General features: G+C 49.1%; 1 protein-coding gene across 3 annotated transcripts in view; it reads left to right on the top strand.

Moving 5' to 3' along the window:
* Positions 1-17,782, top strand: part of LDLRAD3 (low density lipoprotein receptor class A domain containing 3) — a 189,821-nt gene that overhangs the window by 39,821 nt on the left and 132,218 nt on the right. Inside the window, exon 1 of one of the 3 annotated variants that reach the window (XM_080688383.1) lies at positions 11,400-11,533. The exons of the other annotated variants lie outside the window; for them this stretch is intronic. Within the exon in view, the coding sequence (XP_080544509.1) occupies positions 11,479-11,533 (55 nt within the window). The 5' untranslated portion in view covers positions 11,400-11,478. Of the gene's footprint in view, positions 1-11,399; positions 11,534-17,782 lie in introns of those variants that run through there. 3 annotated transcript variants of the gene reach the window in all.

Here is a 17,782-nt window from a genome sequence, read left to right as displayed (position 1 = left end):
CTGGTACCTTCTCAATCAGGAACTGCCCTGAAAACCAGATTCTGGGTGGAAAGAGAGCTTGGAGGGGGGAAAATGACTCTGAGGACAAGGTGGTTGTCTCCCCGTGTCTGACCGATCAGGTATAAGTCCATAACGTTCTGTGATTTGAGACATGTTTGAAATGAAATGTATCTGTTACCTTGCCAAGTCACACACTTAGATGCCACTTCGAACAGAAAGATTATGTGGGGAAATTATTTAAATAATGAGCTCCAGCCCTGACCGGTTTGGCTCAGTGGATAGAGCGTCAACCTGCAGACTGAAGGGTCCTGGGTTCGATTCCAGTCAAGGGCATGTACTTTGGTTGCGGGCACATCCCCAGTAGGGGGTGTGCAGGAGGCGGCTGATCGATGTTTCTCTCTCATCGATGTTTCTAGCTCTCTTCCTTCCTCTCTGTAAAAAATCAATAAAATATATTTTAAAAAAATAAAATAGCCCTAACCCGTTTGGCTCAGTGGATAGAGCATCGGCCTGTGGACTGAAGGGTTCCAGGTTCGATTCCGATCAAGGGCATGTACCTTGGTTGCTGGCACATCCCAGTAGGGTTTCTAACTCTCTATCCCTCTCACTTCCTCTCTGTAAAAAATCAATAAAATATATTTAAAAAATAATAAAAAATAAAATAAAATAAAACATGAAAAATTATTTAAAAAATAAATAATGAGTTCCATATATGTGTTAATGTGTAGTTTCTTGATAAAAAAATATCTTTGATGAGATACTACCATTTACGACAACACGGATGGATCTTGAGGATATCACGCGAAGCAAAATAAGTCAGACAGAAAAAGTCAAGAACCATATGATTTCACTCATATTGGGATATAAAACAGAAAGCAACAAAGGAACAAACAAGACAAACAAAATCTCTTGGACTCAGACAACAGTATGGTGGTTACCAGAAGGAAAGGGGATGGGGAGAAGGAGGTAGTAAAGGGAAGAGGGTGTCAAATATATGGTGACAGAAGAAGCTTGACTGTGGGTGGTGAACACACAATGCAGTATGAGGTGTCATAGAATTGTACCCTTGGAAACCTATGTAATCTTATTAACCAACTAGTGACCCGGTGCACGAATTTGTGCACATTGAAAGGAAATTAGAAGGTGGCTGGCAGGGTGGGACTGGGCGAGAGGGGCTGGACACGCTCTGGAGCCAACCTCTCTCAGTCCCTCTCCGGTGTCTGCAGAGTGAGCGGGTCCCTCTGGCAGGTGGGGTCCCTCGGTCTGACCTGTGGGGATCGGGCCAAAACCTGCTCTCCGACATCCCCTGAGGGGTCTCGGATTGCGATAGGGCACTCTGCAAAGTTGTTGTACAAGGTGTGGAACGCAAACGCAAGTGTGCAATAAACCAGATTCGGGGCCAACAGTGCCCCAGCAACAACATAACCCACGGCCGAAGGTGGAATCACGTGGCCCTGCAAGGAATCGGGCTCCCTCCATTCTGGTTTCAGGGTGTGTCACCCAAGAACCACCGCTGCCAAGTCACTGCAGCTCAGCAGCTCCTACATTGAGCGTCTGCCCCCTGGTGGTCAGTGCATGTCATAGCAACTGGTTGGATGGTTGGACACTTAGCATATTAGCCTTTTATATATATAGATGTCACCCCATTAAGTTTAGTAAAATTTTGAAAATATCTTTGATTTTTCAGTCAAAGCTCAACTTACTTTGACCCTGTGACAGTTTGGTTCTGGGGTGGTCTTCACCCCCATTAATGTTCTGAAAAATAACATTTATTGCTGTTCTTCCTGCCATTTTGTTGTTAAAGAAATAGTTAATCAAAAAGAAGAAAACAAAAATCATCAGTCATGCTACCATTCTGAAGAAAATTGGTGCATTATCCTTCAGATGTGTTATATGTGTGAGTGTATGGTTTTTAACCTTTTTTCATTTTGCGCATGCTGATCATTTTTCTCTACAACATGTCTATGTTAGTTTATCTTCAGTCTCCTTTGCCCCAACTCTATTGCTCAATATAATTTTTATTAGCTTTATTTCCTGTAATCTACATTATGGGAACAGTAGGCTTTCATGTTGTTTGTCTCCGAATTTAGGATGTCTAGTCTAATAGTAATTGATTTCCTGAAACCACATAGCTTCCCTTTTAACTGGGCTGCCCTTCCTCTGGCCACCAGGTCTTCCACACCAGCTTTAGCGACTGCATTAACTTCTGTCCAGATGTTCCATGATTTATTTAACCACTCCCTAATTGGGGACATTGGTGTTGTTTCCACATTTTTGTTTATTATAAGGATCACTGTGGATAACATGTTTCTAGCTATTATCTGTGTATTCCTGTAGTCATTTCTAGAAAACTTCCCAGAAGTTCCCCACCCATGGGTGCCCCCCAAGTTGGACCAGGAGCAGACAGCTACCTAGCCCTGTCTCCTGGGGGCCGGGGCCTGGTAGAAGTTGTCACTTTTCCCTGAGTCATCTTTATCATTCCATTAACAACTAGGTTAGCTAGTACTGCGTTATTCCGTTACTGCCCTGACTGGAGAGATCATTTCAAAGGACCCCATGGATACCCCAAGGTAGCAACATCTCCTCCTAGTGCCTTTATTTTATTTTATTTTATTTTATTTTATTTTATTTTATTTATTTTATTTTATTTTTTATGTCTGGCTCTTTGTCTTAGCATCCACCCAGGGTGACATTGGGTCTTCCCAATCCAGGCATCAGGCCCCTCCCAGACTGGGGAGGGTCTGCCAGCATCTCACCTGGCCTCAGGATGGTGAGCCTCACATCACAGTACAGGTCCCAGGAGGTCAGGAAGGTTGTTCCAGATGAATGGCTCTCACATAATTTTTATCTTGGCTTGCTTAGCTGGGCCAGGGACCCCGATGGCACACCTACCCCATTGCTTCCCACTTTTCAGTAGAAAAGAATCAGAGAGGGACCACCTAAGTGATGAGGGGGCGTTTATGCCTCAGAAGCTCACAGCCATCCTACACGTTTATTTGTGTAAGGACAGCCATTTCCTATACAACGGTGTCAACTTTATTTATGGGCTCTCTGGTAGAGAGTTACCCTGCATGTGATATTAGGTTACCATAGACATTTTTATTAGGTAAAACCATACACATTTCCAATTAGGACAAAGAATGTGCAATTTCCTGAAGTCGGGATTGAGGCCGTAACCTTGAGTGCTGAGGAATTCCAAGTTTAATTAATCCACCAAATTATTATTACTGAGAGGAAGTGTCCTATCAATATTAGATGTGACGTGACAGCGATCTGGCTGGGACAAGCCGCTCTTGCGATAGCCAAGCCTGATCTGAACTTATCTGGCTGGTCCAGGCAGTCTCTGCTGAGGGAGTGAGCACGTGTCCCCTCTGGAAGTCAGCCACCTTCTCTTCTAATGCCCTTCTTCTGTGTAAGCGCAGGCGACACTCGGATTTGTTGGAAGTTGTGCTTTGCTTTTCTTCTGTGTTACCTGTGTTTTCTGAGCCTCGCTTTCCTGCCGCCAGGAGGAAAGTCCCTTCCGCCAGGAGGCCTGTGAGCTTTCCCCACCAAGTGGCATCAGAGAGATTTGGTTTTATGTGAAAAGAGTCCTGCCGCTCCCTGCTCTCGGAAGCAAAGGGGTGCTGTCAGAGTCTTTGCCCCTCTTCTCAAGAGCCACATTCCGGGAGAGCATCGTCTTAGTTCATCTTAGATCACGTGGTCTCTCTTTTTGACGGGAGCCTGTAGAACCCCTGATGATGGTCCTGTTACATCATAGCCATTGAAGGAGAGGTGGTTGCACTAAAGCAGATGTGGATGCTGTAAACAAAAGGCCGCCACCGAGTCCATGGGGCTGAGACTGGAAAGTGGCCTCTCGCTCTCTCCCCTGGGACCCTGTGGGAGCTCCATTGGATATTCTCCCTCGTCCCCAGCAACTGGATCTTTTACATCCTTTTTCTCCCCAGATCATGTAGGCTGCAGGATGATCAGAATTCTGGTTAACTCCCAGAGTAGGATCTCAGTTTGAGAGGGGAAGGCTTTGAATTCAGGAGATACGGAGATGCGTTAAAATTGTGGCTCTGCTTCTTACCAGCCGGCTGATCTTGACTTTTCCCAGCCTTGGCTTTCTCGTGAGGACAGTTGAGAGGCTGGGACACCTCCCAGAGCTGTTTTGAGAATCAAATGAGACCTTGGTGAAGCCCTGAGCCGTGTGCCCGGGATATAGGAGGCACTAGTCGTGTGTGGTGTTGTCTCCTTCCCCAAGCAGAGCCCTGAGGAACTGAGGCGGGAGGGAGGAAGGGCTGCCCCTCAGCAGGTACTGCAGTCCTGGGGGTTAAGAGCGTGAGTTTGAGATCACACAGGTCTCTGATCAGTGACCTTGGGAAGGTGTTTTACTGTCCCAGCCTCGGTTTCCTCCTCTGTAGAGTCGGCACGGCTTCCTTCCTCCTGCGTGTGGGTGTGTGTAGTGAAGGGTCCCGTAAAGATGCAGGTTTTGTGTGTGAGGTCAGTGCCCGGCACATGACCAGGGTGAAATCTCCAGGTGGGCTCCAGCCGGGGATCCAGACCTCACTTCCTGCGGCCCCTCCCTGCTGTACCCACCTGCCGCCCTCTCCCTCTTGCAGGAGAAGCAGCACTTTTAGCTCAAGAGAGGGAGAAAGGTGCTGCTGGGACAGCATCGCCTGCTCTAAGTTTGCAGCCCTGCCAGCCCCTTGCTTGGGTCTTCATTCCTGTGGGTCCAACCTCAACACCACACTGGGATCCTCTCCCCATCTGCAGGGAGAAAGTTAACCATCCTAATGCCAAGCGCTTTGGAAAAGTTCTACCTCCTCACCAGGCATTATTTATTTATGCTTTAATCTTCGGAGATGATTCTGAGTTGCTCGCAGCTCTCTGGGAAGGTGGGTGTAAGTGGAAGTAGGGCCTGCTCCCGAAGTAATTAATGCACTTTCTATGAGCGAGGGAACATGTAATTTGCAGGAATGTGTGTCAGGACCCACCCAGCTAAATTTATACCCTGTAATTTGCAAGGTTTGCTGGCACCGAATGGGCCGATTGGAGAGTCTAGCCTACCTGCTTTGCAATTATATCTGCTGGCTGCTGTTCTTGCAGGATTGAGTAACTGGGAGACAGAGATCTCAATCACTTAAGTAAATTAGAACCGGCTCCTGGGACCCTTCTGAGATCTGGTGGACGAGGCTACTTAATGATGTTCCTTTGTACGAACTTGAGTCTCTGATAAGGGCGAGGAGGGGAAGAGGCAAGACGCAAGTCTAGGCTTTCCTGGGTGAGGGTGGACCACAGGCCTGCGGGCGGCATCTCCGAAGGGCCTCTGGAGAAGGAAAACACAGAACTCATATAACAGAAATGGTTTTATGGTCTGTTTTATGAGCTGCATCAGCCCTAATAGTCGGCTCTGGGGAGATGCTTGTGCATCTTTAAGACTGGAAGTCACTTTGCTGCCTCTGCAGACCGGTGATTTTGTAAAATCCTAGGACATTTTTTTGTTTTGGGAAACCTGTGGGAGGAAGGGTCAGGTGGACTGACATGCAGGTTTCTTGTTCTGCAGGGGCTGGGCGGAGGGGGTGAGGCTGCTGGGTTTCCCGCGGTTGTGTTTTTGTGGCCAGAGGAAAGAATCCACAGGAGAGAAAATGAAGTGTAGGACCTGGTATAAATCCCAGATCCTCGCTTACTCCACGCTACCCTAGGCAGAGCTGTTTTTTACCTCCCTGAGCTGCCCTCCTCTCCTCACTCCTCATGGGTGAAAGGGAGCTAATGAGTCCTTTGATTAAAGCTGTTATAAATATTAGATGTTTGTAAAGGCATCTAGCACATGGAGAACTCTCAATAAATGGTAATTATCGTTTATATTTTGGGGTGAGGCATGTTATTTGCCAGTTGTAAAGAAGCTTGGCTATACAAACCAGGCAGAATTGGTAAACAAATTGGGGTAGAGTCCTTTATTCTTTCAAAAAGCCATTTGTGTGTGTACTCTGAGGCCTGAAAATGCAGACTGGACCGAGGTGGTGCTATTGATTGGAATGGGCTGGGAGTTGAAGACAAGGCTCACTCAGCTCTAGGGTTCACTGAAGAGGGTGGGGTTCTTGGGACCTCCTCAGGTCTCAAAAAACAGAAGGAGTGATTTATAATCTGGAGAGAGAGAGAGAGAGAGAGAGAGAGAGAGAGAGAGAGAGAGAGACTGAAGCACTGAGATTGTTTCCCCTGGGAGTTGGTCATGATTAGGGACTAGAGCTTTCAATGCGCCTGTTGCAAGATTGGGTTTGTAAGTACATGGACAATTCGTAGGAACCCCAATCCTGGGGGGTGATAAAGAGTGAACATTCAGTGTATGTGTATGCGTGTGTGTGCATGTGCATATATGACACACTTGCATGGTGTGTGTGTGTGTGTGTGTGTGTGTACGTGCGGCACATGAATGTGTGTGTATGTGTGTGTGTGCGCGCACGTGTGCGTCCCAGTCTCCTTTATGGGCTGGTACACGGTAACTGGGAAAGACGCGTGTTTAACTGGCTAAATATTAATAAGCACAGTGAGAGAACTGAGGCCTGTGTTTTGTCTTCCTAAGAAATGAATCGTCCTTATTCACTGTTTCTGCAGGAAGCTGTGCTGAGCGAGGAAGAAGTGAGGCGTTGTTTTCCTTGTAGGCTTTCCAGCTTGGACTTCTCTTTCTACTGAGGCGTTATTTTTAAAAACATGTTTGTGCAGCAGAAATACAGCTGTGGAGACTAGAGCCGTCTCTTCCAACTTTGGTTATGAATATCGTCTATGCAGTGTTTTTATTTCTTTCAATTGACCATTCTCTCACCTTCCACTGTATTGTTTCCTGCCTCCTCCAGCACCCTGCGGTCAAGGCCAGGTACACCCCTTCCCTTTCATCCTGCTTCCTGGTGTCCGGTGTGATGGGTTTTGTACTGTTGTAATGTTCATCCTTTCCTTCCAACTCCTTTCTGTGGCTTCTTCTGCTTTCTTCTTTCTAGAACTTTCCTGAGGAGTTCATTTCCTTATCTTGGCCTCACCTCCTAGGAAACTCCCTGTTCTGCTCTGAGACTGATTTTTTGTTTGTTTGTTTCATGAAATCAAATGCTCCCAAAGGACTGCTCAGGCCACAGCTTGGGGGCCGTCCTCACTGGCAAGGCTTTAGACAGAGTGCATTGGCAGGGTTGGTTGGCCATCGCAGTCACCGGGCTGATGAGAAGGGTAAGGAAAACAGTACAGGAGATGGTCCTGCATTATTTCCCCCTTACATACCCCCCAAATTAGTGTCCATTGGAACAGGGGTCCTCAAACTTCTTAAACAGGGGGCCAGTTCACTGTCCCTCAGACCGTTGGAGGGCCGGACTATAGTTTTTAAAAAAAACTATGAACAAATTCCTATGCGCACTGCGGGCCCGGGACGAGTCGGCTGCTAAGCAGGACAGGCAGCGGCACCCGGCGGGCCGGATAAATGTCCTCGGCGGGCCGCATGTGGCCCGCGGGCCATAGTTTGAGGACGCCTGCATTAGAAGATAGAAGGGCCTTTCCCCTGGCAGTGGTTTCTGTTGAAAGGGGTCAAGTGGACGAGGGAGGATGCAATGAAGCTGCAGGAAAGAATGGGTCTCCCACCCCCATTATAATCCCTCCCGGGCTGTTTCATGAGTGGGGTTGGTGCCATTCACTCTGTTATCGATTTGCTTACAGAAACTAGCAGAAATTGAATCCATGCAGAAAATGCTATGAGTCACTTGATATCCTGCAAGAGTTCCCGTGTTGTTATTGAAGAAAGGAGCTCATCAAAAGGCAGGTCCAGGAAAAACCAGTGTTCAAATAGCTGGTTTTATTTGTCTTACGGAGCAGTCCTTTTCCAGAAATCCGCCACCAGAATCAGGAATTTTCCACTTCTATTGCTCTCTGATTCTGTTCCTTGCTATTTTTTCTCCTTGGTTGTCTTGTGGATTTTGAAGGTTGGAAGGAAACCGGTCAGAATTGTTTACAGAGTGCTTAGGACTCCCCCAAAATGCCACCAGCACTGGAGACTGAATAATGGAATCTACTCTGGTGTAGGTGTGTGTCTGCGTTATCCCAGGGTAGCTTCCTGGATGGCTCCTGTGGGGCTTGCCTGCACCTCGCTCCATGGCGCGGGCTGAAGCACTACAGACAGAGTGCAGCATTAGCCGGAGCAGAACCTATAACTAGGACAGCGGATCCGCTGCCAAAATGACCATCTGCTGTTTTCCAGAGCCAGAGATTGATGGCCGGGTGTCTCCTCCTTCAGCAAATAGTCAGAGACTCAGCCTATTTTACTTCTTTTAAGTGTGAGCAGCCTTTCGTAGTACTTATTGTTTAAAGGGGGAGTACATGTCAGAGTTAGTGAAGGGAGGCTCAACTCCTTGATTCCCAAATAGGCGCCTCAAATGTTTACATGGCTTCCAGATTGGATTTTCTGACGGTTGCCTACCCCAGTGTCTTTCGACGTAGGGCCGCCAGGTTGACCCACCTGGAGCCCTTACTCATCTCACGTCACTCCCCTGCTCCAAACGGATGTGTTGGTTTCTCACTGTGGGCAGAGTCAAGTCCAAACTCCATCGTCTAGTCTGGCGTTTAAAGCTTCTCTCAGCCGTCCATCCCTTGGTGGTCTTCGTGACCTTTTGCATTCGCGCCTCCACTTGGCTTCATGTTGCGCCTGGAATGCAGGTCTGCATTGTACCCACCCTGCAAAGCCAGCCTGGGTGAAAACAGTCCCGTGAGGCATTTCTCGATGCTTCCCCAGAATCACGTTCTTCCTCCTCAGCGATTCCTGCCTCCCATTTCCTAGTCCTTTTTTCTTTCTAGAACTTTCCTGAGGCGTTCATAGCCCCTTTAACCCCAGCTTTCATGTAGGTGCCCACTCCTCTCTTCTGGTCAACGGTAGACTTTGAACGTGCTCCAACTACGTTTCCCACAGCCTGCGTACACCAGGTGTCCAGGAAGTTCTTTCTGGGTGAATGAATGAACCGGTTAGTTGAATGAATGCTTACCCAGCAGCGGGTGACGGGTAGGTATTAAATATCGCGTTCTGCGGACCCAGTGCGGTGTCAAGGAGAGCACTGGCTCCGGTGTTTGAGCAGTGAGAATACAGCGGCTGTCTGTGTAGACCTGTTCCACGTTTGGACGGTCCCCCAGCACTTCAGGTGGATAATTAAGTTACGATTTGCATATTGCGGCGGGGGGGGGGGGGTCTGCTATTCCAACAGTACTCAATCATGACTTTGAAAGGGTGGAGAGAGAACTATAGCAATTGAAGCTTATGTGTTCTTCATGAGAAGGGGCCCTGTGTTAGCTGTTTGGGGAACACGGTGGTGGTAGGTAGGAAAGAGTGCTTTGGGGAGCCAGGTAGACCTAGTCTCATTGACTGGTTTGTCATCTTAACCTCCTTTCTTCATCTGTCAAATGGGGGTAAAAGCTACTCCCTAGGGATGCCGTGTGGACGTTGGCATCGCTGCAAAGAGAAGTTTGCGTGGGGCCCGCCACTGGCGTTGTGATTCCTAGTCTGTGGAGCTGCCTGAAATTGCATTTTTGTTGTTGATTTTAACGAGTAGATTTAGATTGCCTTCCTTCTGCAGTCTAAGGTTAGGAATTCTTCCGTATTCACCAGAGGTGAGGAATTCTGAGTGCTCTACCTCCGTTTAAAGATGTAAACTTCTGGGAATTTTGAAATAGGAATAAAAGAACGGCATGCAAAAGGTAGAAACAAACACCCTGGTGCTTGGGGGCGGAGAATGGGATTCTGTGTGATGCTTACATCCTCATCTCTCCACTGTAGTTCTGAAGTCGTGTTGATTTTGACATTAAAAAAGTCGTGCTAATGTTGAAGTCGTGTGTGCCTTGGCTCGCCCATCGATGGTTTTGTTTGGCATGCCGAGAGAGAGGAATGCTGTCCTATTTATGTGTGTGGACATTCTGGGACATGTTTTGACTTCTAAATGTTCCTTAGCTTTCTTCTTTCTTGTTCGTTAGGACGTACTGGGGAGTCGTGCCTGGTTCACAGGGAAGTTCGGTAAAAACAAACGTTTTCCTGAAATTATGTGCTTGTTCGTGGGGCCCCTTCGCGTCCTGGCAGCTTGCTCACAAGGAGGAGCTTTGCTTTTGCAAATTCTGTTCTCTTCTCCCCTCACCCGATTGTAACCCTCAAGGACATGTCTTTGAGGCTTTTCCTCTGTTGAGGGGTTCCAGTGGCTGACAGGGGTTGTTACTTGAAATCTTCCTGCCTCCCATTGACCCGTTTTGCTGACACCCCCAGGCAGAAGCCATTCGTGGCTCTGTTCCCCATTTTTGTGTGCTTCTACTAGGGTCTGGAGGCTGAGCCGATGCTCGGCCAGGCTTGCTGGCTCCACTTCCCCCCCGCCCCCCTTAATAAAGGCACTTTTTTTCTCTTTTTTTTAAGTCTTCAGTTGGTTCTTTCTTTTTCAGGCTTTGCTGGTGTGATCTTTGGATCTGTGACTGTGGCTCTGTGGTTCTTGGGCCTGGCCCGTGTTCCACTGTGGCCTGAGGTATTCCACTCACACCTCACCGCCCCCTGCTCTCTGGAGTCTGAGCTTTACACCGGCCTTCCCGTGTTTACACCAACTTCGGGATTTTTTTCCTGGAGTGGGGGAGGTGTCAGGAGATTGAGCTGCTTTCCCCTGAAGTTTGGACGGAAGTGTTTGTTTTGTGGGAACACAATGAGCTGATCTGAGAGAGACGATGAGAGAGACAGACAGACAGACAGACAGGCAGAATGGTACTCAACAGCCATGTGATGCATCTGTGTAGAGAACACAAATGCGTGGTCTACCAACCTGGCCTCGAATGAAATGCTGTAAGAGCATCGCGTGGAATAATGGTCCCTGCGGTGCCCGACAAGTCCAAGTGGCTGGGAGGGTGCAGCATACAGATGTGGGCTGACACCCTTGGTGATGACTGGAGTGCTCTGAAAACCAGACTCCCCTGGGCTGGGGGGTTTGCCTCGCCTGCTCCCTGTTCTGCGGAGGGGGCAGCCGCCTTCCCGGTGAGCTAAGACCAGCCTTCCTTTCCCGGAGTTGAGGCCCCCTCCCTGAACATCTGGGCAGTGGTGCTGGTGACTTGGCAGGGCCTTTCTGAAGGAGTGGTTGTAGCAAGGGAGATCAGACCTCTCACTGGGCCTCGGCCAGAGACCCGCATTCAGTTGCCCAATTTGTGGGCTCATCGAATGTAAATCATTCTGCGTTGCTTTGCATTTTCTATAAACTTTACATTTTTCTTTTTGTCAAAGATAAACAGAAACCTTTTGTACTTAAAAAAAAAAAAAAAAGGAGGGGAACCCTCAAACGAACGGCTTGGAAAAGTTCATTGAAGACCCCTAACACCGCTGATAGCCAAGAACTCCAGAGGAACTCGGGGAGAGAGGCCGAAGGTGACGAGAGAGGCATGACTTGTAGGAGGGGAGCCCCACCCCGGCTCAGACGCTTTTTGGAAGGAGAGCTGGAGCAGCCGTGCGGACTTTTCTGAATGCCTCCCGGAGGCCTGTGGCTGGGACCGCAGAGCCTCGGGCCAGGCCTGAGAGGTTTGCATGCTTGGGGCTGACCAGGGTGTGGCCGATGCCATTTTGGGTCCCGGGGAAAAGGGGTGGGACTGTTTTGGTATTAGGGGAAAGTGAGCAAATCAATTAAAAATAAGTGCTGGACGTTCCCCTCTCTTCACACTGCCAGCCCCCTGCGGGTCACTTGGCATGATTTGGACTCGGCGTGACTTGGAACAGTGGGTTTGCTGGTGGCTCCGGCCCTAGAGGGAAAATGAGAGATTGAACCTGGAACGGACCCGTTCAAAACATTTCCTCTAATTATTTAAGTAAACTTCTCATAGACAGTTAACATATATACTGAGAATTGCTCAGATGTTGAGTAGGGAGCTCCGTGAATTTTCATGAAGTAAACATGACTGGGAACCAGGGCTCGGATCAAGAACAGGATTGCCAACGCCCCAGGGCCCTCCTGTGCCCCGCCTGGTCCCCCCACTGCAGATCCTGGCTCCCAGTAGCAGAGATTACTTTTCCCTGGTTTTGAACTGGCAAGAATAAGAGCGTCTGGCTCCTTTCGCTCAACATTAAAAACATCTAATTTCCGCCCCCTCTCCCAGGAGGTGGGTTGTGGGATGACCCTCCACCCACTTTGGTTGCGAGGACAACTCTGAAACCTTGGCGACCAGACACCCCGGCAGCAGCCTTGGGCCCCGGACTCCGGCTCTCTCCAGGCGCCCTTGAATGAGCCCTTCTGTCTTCCAGCAGAAAGCGTGGCCCGATGCCACCTGAAGGAGCCAGGAGCGCAGAGTCCAGTGACCGAAATTGTGGGCTTGCAGTGAGCACAGGCAAGCCCGGGAGACGCAGGCTACACGCCTCGCAGAGGACACATTCAATTCATAGCCCCAAGCGGGGTCGGAGCCCCCGGGCCTCCCGCAGGGGCCACGGGGTGGGGCCTCTCATGGGCAGGAGGGCGGGGAGACGTGACCGTGGAAAGGTGGCTCATAACCTCTTTTGTAGAATATATTCGTGTTCCGAAAGGGAATAATAAAAGGGAGAATAGCCCCAAGGCAACTTCCCAGAGTGAGAAGCAGCCACCCACAGGTGTTTGCAAATGGTTTCCTAATGAGTTTTAAGAAATGTTTATCTTTTCTTTGGGCCAGTGTCTGGGGCTATTGGTTTCATAACTGTGTAAAAGGACTCTTACCCAGACGTGTTTCTCTCAGGTTTTCAGGAATGCTTTGTCTTTTTATAGTTTGAACACTGGTGAGTAGGATGACCTTTCCCTGTTGGCTTCTGCTTCTTAAAGGAGCCAGTATCTGTGTGTGTATGTGTGTGTATGTGTGTGTGTGTGAGAGAGAGAGAGAGGGAGAGTGTGTGTGTGTGTGAGAGAAAGTGTGTGTGTGTGAGTGTGTGTGTGTGAGTGTGTGTATCTATGTGTGTATGTGTGAGAGAGAGAGGGAGAGTGTGTGTGTGTGTGTGAGAGTGTGTGTGTATCTTTGTGTGTATGTGTGTGTGTGAGAGAGAGAGAGAGGGAGAGTGTGTGTGTGTGTGTGTGTGTGAGAGTGTGTGTGTGTGAGAGAGTGTGTGTGTATATATGTGTGTATGTGTGTGTGAGAGAGAGAGGGAGAGTGTGTGTATGTGTGTGAGAGAGAGTTTATGTGTGTATGTCTGTGTGTGTGAGTGTGTGTGTGTGAGAGAGTGTGTGTATCTGTGTGTATATGTGTGTGTGTGTGTGTGAGAGAGAGTGTGTGTGTGTGTCTGTGTGTGTGAGAGAGTGTGTGTATATCTATGTGTGTATGTGTGTGAGAGAGTGTGTGTGTGTATATGTGTGTGTGTGAGAGAGAGAAAGTGTGTGTGAGTGTGTGTGTTGATGAGTGGTGTTGGGCAATCCCTCCCCCACCGTCTTGGCTGTTCTTAAAAGTTCTCCAGGCATATTGACTATGGTGATATTTTAAGAAATTCCTTTTGAAGCAGAGACACCAATAGACAATATACCTGTATTTTTTGAGGGCCTCTCAATTCCTTCTCCCAGAGTGTATGTTCCAGGACATTGCGGATCTAAGCGTAAACACAGGTGCCTGTATATTATCACATATATCTCTAGAGATAAACAAAAGGGACTCAGGCTGTGCATGTGGCTCTGTAGCCTGCTTTCCCCGCTGACTGCGCTGTAGACATCCTTCCACGTCTGTCCATTCTGTAGTGTGGATGTGCCATATCGCATTTACCCGTCTCCCTCTTGTACGTATTTAAGTCCTTTAGAGATTTTACACCTGATAATGTAAAGGTAAGAAAAAGCCTTCCCTGTGTTTCTCTATGCATTTATATATTCCCAAAGACAGATTCTTAGAGAGGGAAGGGGTGAGTCCAAAGGCAGGCTTGGAACAGATAGTGCTGAGTCCTGCCACGTGGTCCCAGGGAGCGGGTACCAGCTTCTCCCCTCACCAGTAGCAGGAGAGCACCGGTTTCCTCACACCTTGCCAGCTCGTGATGGTGTCCACCCTTTTACCTTTTGCTGCTCAGATTGCTTTTAAAGGTGGCATTTCGCCTTGAAACTGCCTCACTACCGGAGAGGTTGTACATCCGTCCATTTGTTTATTCGCCATCTTTATTTTTGGTGACATGCTTGTTTATTTCCTTTATCCATTCTTCTTTTTGTTAGCATTTTTCTTATTGATGCCTAAGAAGTTATCTGCAATTAGGGGCACAGAGGATTGTTTTAAAAGATCCATTGAGGGGAAAAAAATCATCTTGATTGGCATTCCTGGCTAGGAAGGTCCATAAAAGATCAAGTAGCCTCTCTCTCTCTCTCTCTCTCTCTCTCTCTCTCTCTCTCTCTCTCTCTCTCTGGCACTGGTTAAAGGCTTTGGTGTTCTGCTTTGTTTTTATTTAATTAGGTGAAAATTTTCTCCCTGGCTGGAGAGTCCCAGCTGTCTGTAAATGCATTATCATTTGTGCAGCGCGGGGTGGGTGGTGATGTGAAGTGGAAAGTGCGCCGTGCCAGGCAGGGGTTGGCTCCCACCGGAGCTGATTATCGCGGATGTTCAGTGAGAGGCTGGATCCCTTGCCTGGTTTCTCTTAAAAGAACCGTGGTCTCTCCAGTCTTTAGCATCAAGGTACCTGATCAACAGAAGAGGCAGGAGAGTTTCCTGAGCTGTGCTGGCAGTTCTGGTTCCTTAGGTTTCTTCGTGCTGCTGGCATTTCCTCGATCGGTGTTGCTCCCTGCACTCTCTTGGCAGGTCCCAGTGTTCCCTTCCTCATGTTGAGAGCCCCTGGAGGGTTGCCACCTTCCATATTGGTAAACACACCGGCTGCTGGTGCAGAGGATGCCAGGGCTTTCAGAATTGGGGGTGGCAACGGGCTGGGGTCCCAAGGCTTCCATGGCCATTGAGATGGGAGGCAGACCCTTGACCGAACCCCTTCCAGGCCCCTTGGTTCTGCCAGACCACCCTCCCGGGGCTTCTTTGCCTGCTGCTCTGGGTGACAGTCCCAGCCCCAAATGCCACTGTCTTCAGTGCAGCTGTCGCTACTCCCTGGATACAGAAAGAAACAAACAAAGGCAAAGGCAGGGTGCTGATGGTTTGGGATTTACCGTGAGGAGAGGGGAAATTAATCTCCCTCTGGATGGAGGTCCAAAGGCCTCACTGGGACTGCCTCCAACCCCAGGCAGAGCAGGAATAGGGGCCTGACTCTAATGGGTGTTTTCAGCAGCTGGAGGCACCTGGCCTGGTTCCTCTCCCCCATGACTTGTGTCCAACCGTGGTTTCTTGTGAGCTGGCTCTGAGACAATGGGCCACCACAGCATGCTGGATTTGCCTCCTGGGCCATTGTGGCAGATATTGCTGACAGCTCATGCCATATACAGAGTTATGGTGCCCCAGAGTTTTGGTGGCAAGTTCTTACCTCTGAGGTTATGGTCTGACTCTAAAGCATTGAGTTACATTTGAATGTTTTACTTTGAACCATGGGGAATTATTGGTTTAAGTTCAAAATAATCCATAGGTAAAGACTGCCATCCCTCTATTCATTCATCCATCCACCCATCCATCCATCCCTTTGTCTATCCTTCCACCTCTCCATCCCTCCCTCCATCCCTAGCTCCCTCCATCCATCCCTACCTCCATCCTTCATCTGTCCCTACCTGCATCCCTCCATTCATTCTTCCATGCATCCATCCATCCATCCCTCCATCTATCCTTCCATCCCTCCATCCATTCCTTCCTCCATCTAGCCCTACCTGCATCCCTCCATTCATTTTTCCATGCATGCATGCATCCATCCATAGAGTTGAAGGGGAGAGAGCTGAGTTGGAGGTTGAACTAATGTCAGGTAAGGTTGCTTATCTAGGGCAGATGTATCTCTCAGGCATAGGCAGAACACTGAAGGCTGTCGAGGGATGGTGGGTGGAGGGAGAGGAGCCTCCAAGGTGACTGAGGAGGAACGGACAGAGAGCCAGATGTGGGGGAGGCCAAAGGAATGGGGTTTCACAAGGAAGGAATGACCTATTTGGTCCAATGCAGCAGTACTGTGTGTAAGAGAAAGATTGAAAAGTAGCCTTTGGGTTGAGCGATTGGGAGGCCGCTGGCCACTTGGTGAGGACAGATTCAGGAAACGAAAGGGGGTGGGGACCAACTGGATGTCAGGGGATTGAAGATGGCACAGGCTGTAGGATTTGAACCTGCTGACAGGTTACCCCAGCAGTCAGTGGTTGACTCCTTTCCAGCGAGTGGGTGCTGAGCACCATAAGTAACCCAACGGGAGACATATTTGATATCTGGAAAAATCATTTCTTTTTTTAAATAAAAAGACGCATTTCCTTCCTGCTCAGTGCCACCTGGCCGGCGTTTTTGATTTTTTACAGAGAGAAAGGGAGTGGGATAGAGAGTTAGAAACATCCATGAGAGATCGATCAGCTGCCTCCTGCACACTCCTCACTGGGGATGTGCCCGCAACCAAGGTACATGCCCTTGACCGGAATTGAACCTGGGACCCTTCCATCCACAGATCGACGCTCCATTCACTGAGCCAAACGGGTTAGGGCTGGAAAAGTCATTTCTTAATGAGCTGAGCTGCGCCCTTCTCCTGATGGCTCTTCTCACCTGGTAGGATTCTATTGTGCTCCTTTCCAAGGGCGTCCTTTTACTCTTGAGATCAGATCATCCTTCCTCTAATTACTCATCCTGGAACGACACTATGGTGGTATGTCAGGTGTAATGACACGTTAGGCACCTGCATTACAGTCTAGTCTTAATTAGTGAATAATAATACCTTTCACAAATGAACTCTGGCTAATCTCATGGCCTCTATTAATATCTATTTATTTCCTGAAGAGGTTTTTGTGGTCTGAGTGATACGCCATGAGAGTTGTAATGTTTTCAGATCTGTATCTATGTAACTCCAACACCCAGAGGGACAAAACACCCAGGGAACGTGTCCAGGTGGGGTCCACCTCCATGTAATAGATGCGGGACCCAAGGCACAGAGAGGTCACCTTATTCCCGGAGCTTGGAAGGCGTGGAGCTGGAATTCAGAGCCTGTGGGCCACAGGGCTGGCCAGATGGAGACAAGCTCTGTAATTGCTCTTTAATTCCTCATTTGCTCGATTTTCTGCACTGCCAGAAGCTCCCCTCCGTGATCTGGAAAACCCGAACAGGTTGTCAGCACGGCTCAGCCCTTTGATTGACCAGATCCGACAGGTCTCTCGCGGAGGAAAATTGCCGCGCTCACTCAGACACTTACGTGGAAGCAGGGACTCCAGCCGTAAGTGCCGCTCAACACTGGCACTTGCTGGATGCAGGAACGTCATTCGCTCAAGAAGGCAGCTAATTCCCCATGATGGAGGGCCTGCCGCCGGGCTCAGCCTGAGCGAGGGTGCCTGCGTGAGCAGATCGTGGAAGCGAATGGACGGGTTTTGTGGATTAAAGCTACTTAAGAAAATTTAAAAAGACGCATTCCCTTCCTGCTCAGTGCCACCCGGCCGGCGTTTTTGATTTCCCTGGCAGAGTTTCTCTCCTAATCGGAAGTGATAAGGCAAACAGGCCTTCATCAGCTGAGACAGGATGGAAGGCTGTGGATAATGGAAGGAGCGGCGGGGCCCTGACTCCCTAGGGAACAGATGGCAGGCCTGATTGCTGGCCCTTGGGAGGTGACTTCCTTTTGTCGAAGGGGAGTGTGGACCAGCCATTCCTGCGGGGGGGGCGGGGAGGGGCGGGCAGCAGGAAGGGGGGTCAGAGTTCTGAGGCACAAAGGGTCAGAGTTCTGAGGCACAAAGGCAAGAACTGAGTGTCACCCAGG

This window comes from Plecotus auritus (assembly GCF_963455305.1).
Source record: "Plecotus auritus genome assembly, chromosome: 9".
Taxonomy (NCBI): Eukaryota; Metazoa; Chordata; class Mammalia; order Chiroptera; family Vespertilionidae; genus Plecotus; species Plecotus auritus.
Note: the sequence above shows the minus strand (reverse complement) of the source record. Positions and strands in the feature narration are given on the sequence as shown.